At 48.6% G+C, this 5,030-nt stretch overlaps 1 protein-coding gene across 1 annotated transcript; it reads left to right on the forward strand.

The window, feature by feature from the left end:
* The first annotated feature begins 616 nt into the window (after window positions 1–616).
* Window positions 617–1,309, forward strand: LOC137815892 (uncharacterized). The gene has a single exon (XM_068618999.1). It carries the CDS (start codon window positions 617–619, stop codon window positions 1,307–1,309), a length of 693 nt encoding a protein of 230 aa, XP_068475100.1.
* Window positions 1,310–5,030: the final 3,721 nt, after the last annotated feature.

The following is a 5,030-nucleotide window of genomic DNA, read 5'->3' on the forward strand; positions in this document are numbered from 1 at the left end:
AATAAGAGGGCTTGGCTCATGTATTTGCAAGATTGAATAGAGTATTGTTATGCTGCCAATTTAGTGCCATACATTACTCCTTGCCTAGCTTCTAGGTTTTAATCTTCATTTCACCTCCTTCAAAGGGGCTGGCCGAACCTCCCCATTTCCACACTCTTCATGCACCTTCAAGGTCACCACACCTCTTAGGAGGACCTTGTTCATCTCTTCCATTAAGCTTCCACACCATCTTCAACCAACATCCAAGAAGAGCTCATAGGAAATCCATCACAAGGGGCATCCTTACTTCCAGTGCTTAAAAAGAAACAGTAGGTTCGTATGGACCGAGGAGTGCGAGGTGGCATTCCTCAAGCTCAAGGAGTATCTGGCGGCTCCTCCTGTGCCCTGTAAGCCACAGACAGGCGTGGCCCTTCGGTTGTACTCTGCGGTGACCGAATGGGCGATCAGTGCTGTGCTGATTCAGGAGCAGGACCAGACCCAGAAACCTATATACTTTGTAAGTAAGGTCTTGCAGGGGCCGGAGGCGAGGTATCAATCTTTAGTGAAGGCGGCTTTGGCGGTGTTGTTCTCGGCCAGGAGGCTCCGTCACTACTTCCAAAGCTTTACAGTGGTAGTAATGACAGACCTCCCCATCCAGAAGGTGTTGCAAAAGCCAGATGTCGCAGGGAGGATGGTCCGCTGGGCAGTGGAGCTATCTGAGTTTGATATCCAGTACGTGGACTTCTTGGCGGAGCTCTCGCCAGGAAGCACACAACAAGAGGAAGAGATGGGCTCCCAGTGGGTGCTCTCGGTGGATGGGTCTTCCAATCAGCAAGGGAGTGGAACTGGCGTGGTCCTGGAGGGGCCAAACGGTTTGCTGATAGAACAGGCCCTGAGGTTTGCGTTCAAAGCAAGCAATAACCAAGCAGAATACGAGGCCCTAATAGTTGGGATGCTCTTAGCCAAGGATATGGGTGCGCGGAGCCTGCTGGCGAAGAGTGATTCACAGTTGGTCACGGGGCAGGTGACCGAGGAGTACCAAGCCAAAGATCCACAAATGGCGGCATATTTGAGATATGTCCAAGTGCTGAAAGGGGTGTTCGAGTGGGTCCACGTCCCGAGAGAGCAGAATGCCCGAGCTGACCTGCTCGCCAAGTTGGCCAGCTCAGGCAAGGGGGGAAGGCAGAGTTCGGTCATCCAGGAGACCCTCAAGACGCCACGAACGTTTGTGGCGGATAACAGGGTGGATGTCCTCCAGATCAGCATATTCAAACGAAGGCCGAGGAGTCATTGGTCCTTGATTCAGGACACGGCGAGGCCCCCAGCATAAGTGTTTACCTGGCCTCGCCAAAAGAAGATAACCCCTTGCAGGTGTGTGTTCTGGAAGAAGGGGACATGTGGATGACGCCCTATAGGCGCTACATCGCGGATGGGATCCTCCCAGCAGAGCCCGAAGAAGGCAAGAAGATAAAGAGAAATTCTGCGAGGTATACTCTCGTGGATGGGGCACTATTCAGACACGGGTTCACGCACCTGATCTTAACATGCGTGAGCGGAGATGAGTGCACAAGGGTAATGTCTGAGCTCCATGAAGGGATTTGTGGAAGCCACGTAGGGGGAAGGTCTTTGGCCTCCAAGGTGGTCTGTGCAGGCTTCTACTAGCCGACGGTGAGGGAAGACTGTGTAAGGTACGTCCAGCGGTGCAAGCAGTGCCAATTGCATGCCGACTGGCACAAGGCGCCACCAGAAGAGCTTAGGTCAATTTACAGCCCATGGCCTTTCCACACGTGGGGAATTGACATTCTGGGGCCCTTCCCGTTAGCAATAAGGTAGATGAAGTACTTGATAGTTGCTATTGAGTACTTCACAAAGTGGATAGAAGCAGAGCCGGTGGCGTAGATCACCGCACACAAGGTACAACACTTTGTCTGGAAGAATATTGTGTGTCGCTTCGGTGTACCGAGGCGACTTGTCTCAGATAATGGTACTTAGTTCGCCAGCCAGCAGCTGGGCAAGCTATGCTCAGAGGTAGGCATCAAGCAAGTGTTCGCATCTGTCGAACACCCCCAGAAAAACAGATAGGTGGAGTCCGCCAACAAAATTTTGTTGAGGGGGTTGAAGAGGAGGCTCGAGAAAGCCGAAGGAGCTTGGGCGGAGGAGGTGCCGAGGATAGGATAGGCTTATCACACCACGCCCCAGACTTCCACCATGGTGACGTCGTTCAGTCTAGTGTACGGGTCGGATGCCATGATCCCAGTAGAAATTCACGAGAGCTCACCGCGCTTCCAAGCTTCGTGGCTGAGGAGTCCAACGAGGAGAGGAGGGTGAATCTAGATCTGTTGGACGAAGCTAGGGAAGAAGAGAGAATAAAGGCTGAGGCCGTGAAGAGAAGAGTAGAGCATCAGTACAACTCCAAGGTAAAGCCGCGGTAGTTCCAAGTGGCTAACTTGGTCATGCGGAAGGCTCATCCATATGAGTTGGAAAACAAGCTGTCTCCTAAATGGACCGGGCCCTTCAGGGTAACCGAGGCTCGGGGAAACGGGTCGTACAAGCTTGAGACTCTGGAGAGAGGCCCCATCCCGCGTACTTGGAATGCGACAAACTTGAAGTTTTATTTCAGTTAAAAACTCTATGTAGTATACAGTTTAAGGGGACACTCCTTTTCCCTTTCGGGGTTTTTTATTGAGGTCACCCAAGTAAAAATCAATTTGAGTATACATTGTCTTAAGTTTTCCTCATTACAATGTAAAGAACGCTAAAAGGAAATGACGTGGTTCAGTAAGAAACGAACCCACCACCATGGTGTTTAGACACCTCAGCAGGAGGGACGCAGATATCTCCTTTGGGCATGGACACCAAGCGCGCAAACCGCCTCGGATGTTTAGACACCCCGAAGGGAGTGGCGGGGGGGCGCACTCTTCGGGCGTGGGCGTCGAGTGCGAAAGGTAAGCATAACCTAGTTAAAATTCGGGCGTCTTTTCCCTGGGCAGGAGTTAACGGATTGCTTCGGGACGCCTCCTCCCCAGGTGAGAACGACTAACCCCGGTTGCCTTGATGTTTAGACACCTCGCAAGGAAGTGGCGGGGGGCGCCTCCTTCGAGCGTGGGCATCAGGCAGAAAGGAAGTTCGGAGCAGTGGGGAGCCAGACGACTTGGTGCAGATACATGCCAGATAGAAGAAACGCCATCCTTCGGGAAACCTTCTCCTTGGGCGTAAACACCAAGTCCCTGGTCATATTGGTGTTTAGACACACCGGGACGAAACGACACTGCTTTCAGTAGGCCTCTCCTCGGGCGTGGGCACCAAGTACATTGACCGCCTTGGTGTTTTAGACACACCGAGGACGAAACGACATTGTTTTCCTAGCAGGCCACTCCTCGTGCGTGGGCACCAAGTGCGAAGAGATAAGGTCTAGTTGCCTTAGTGTTTAAACACACCGGGGACGATACGACACTGCTTCTAGCAGGCCTCTCCTTGGGCGTGGGCACCAAGCGCAACTTTGTCCCAAGTGTCTAAACACACTGAGGACGAAACGACCTTGCTCTCGGAAGGTCTCTCCTCGAGTGTGGGCACCAAGTATGAGTAAGTAGGCTTCGGCCAAGATAAGTCCTCCTTCGCCTCTGAGCGATGTCGAGGCCAGGGAAGATAAGTCCTTCTTCGTCTTTAAGCGATGTCGAGGCCAGTAGCACCATCAGCGGTAGGCGCCTCGGTGCCACGAAGGTTGAGCGAAGATTAAGTTAAGAGATTCATATAAGTCAAGAAGATTAAGAGCAAGCGAAGGGTAGGCACATTTGGCTTCGTTAGAAAGGTAAGAAGGGAAAGCGCGTGCTACCTATAGTTCGAGAAAGAAAACAAGCTAAGCAAAGCAGAAATCAAAAGTAAACAGCAGAAGCATCCTTGAAGCAGTAAAACAAGAGTTAAAATCAGTTGAGCTGTTGACATCATGATATGATTCCACTAGCAAAGTAGAGATGATTCTTTGACATTTTATGGAATCAACTTGAGTTGGAGAAAGAATAGGCACTTTTAATAGAATTGGATCAATGTTCTATGTTTCAAGAACTCACCAAAACTTGCACCAAACTCACATGGAAGATCCATCTATTGCCAATTGAACCGATTAAAATGTGTTTAAAAGCAAAAGAATCGAATAGAATGCTTCAAATATAGAATTGAACCGAACAAACAAGCTAGAACAGAAATGAACCGAACATAAAGTGGAAAGGAAGCACAACACCGAATAGAAAGAAGCTTAAGACATGTTTAAAATTTCGTAAAGCATGGAAAATGAAATGCAAGATGAAGGAGAGAAGAACTTATGGAGTTGAAGAGCTTGACTAGTGATCACGCCACTTGGAGTATGAAGGATCCAAGATAAGTGAGCAAATGCTGCCACTTGAGAGAGCCAAGGCACCCAAGATAAGACAAGGTAGAGGAGAAAACAAGTTCTCACACAATTCTCTCTTAATTTGAGTAGAGTTTCTCTAATTCCAATTTCAAATCTGAATTTTACAAGAGCCCACACCTCTATTTATAGTGTGAGGGTACTGGAAAATAGGTGGGAAAATTCAAATAAAACTCATTTGAAATTCCCACCAAAAACAAGTCACATGGGAGGTGTGACCTTTTCTACTATGACACCTCCTAAAACTACACCTACACCCCCTACTAAGTCACATGGACAATGTGACTCTCTCTAATACATTCACACCTATTTATTTATATCCACACCTCCTACAAGAGTCATTCAAATGATGCTCTTTTATTTAAGCTTGGCCTTGCCCCTCATGGTTTGGACTTGGGCTTCTTGGGCTTGGGCTTTGGGCTTGGGCCTCATCTTTTGCAAAGACTAATAAGAAGAACTTTAAATGCTTTGGCCCTTGTCCATTTCTTCTATTGATAACATCTTTTTGATTCTCATCAAGGGGGGTGAATTATTTAAAGAGGGTTTTCACAAACTTTTTAGTCTAGAATGAAATTCTTTGTAAGAAACCAGATTAGGAATTCAGTTTGCCAAGAAACAAAGCTCAAAACAGTAAAGCACCAGAAAA

Source organism: Phaseolus vulgaris, chromosome 1 (genome assembly GCF_000499845.2).
Source record: "Phaseolus vulgaris cultivar G19833 chromosome 1, P. vulgaris v2.0, whole genome shotgun sequence".
Classification (NCBI taxonomy): domain Eukaryota; kingdom Viridiplantae; phylum Streptophyta; class Magnoliopsida; order Fabales; family Fabaceae; genus Phaseolus; species Phaseolus vulgaris.

Bases quoted from the DNA above. Each gene is read 5' to 3' on its own strand.
- LOC137815892 (XM_068618999.1), top strand. From the start codon at position 617: ATGACAGACCTCCCCATCCAGAAGGTGTTGCAAAAGCCAGATGTCGCA.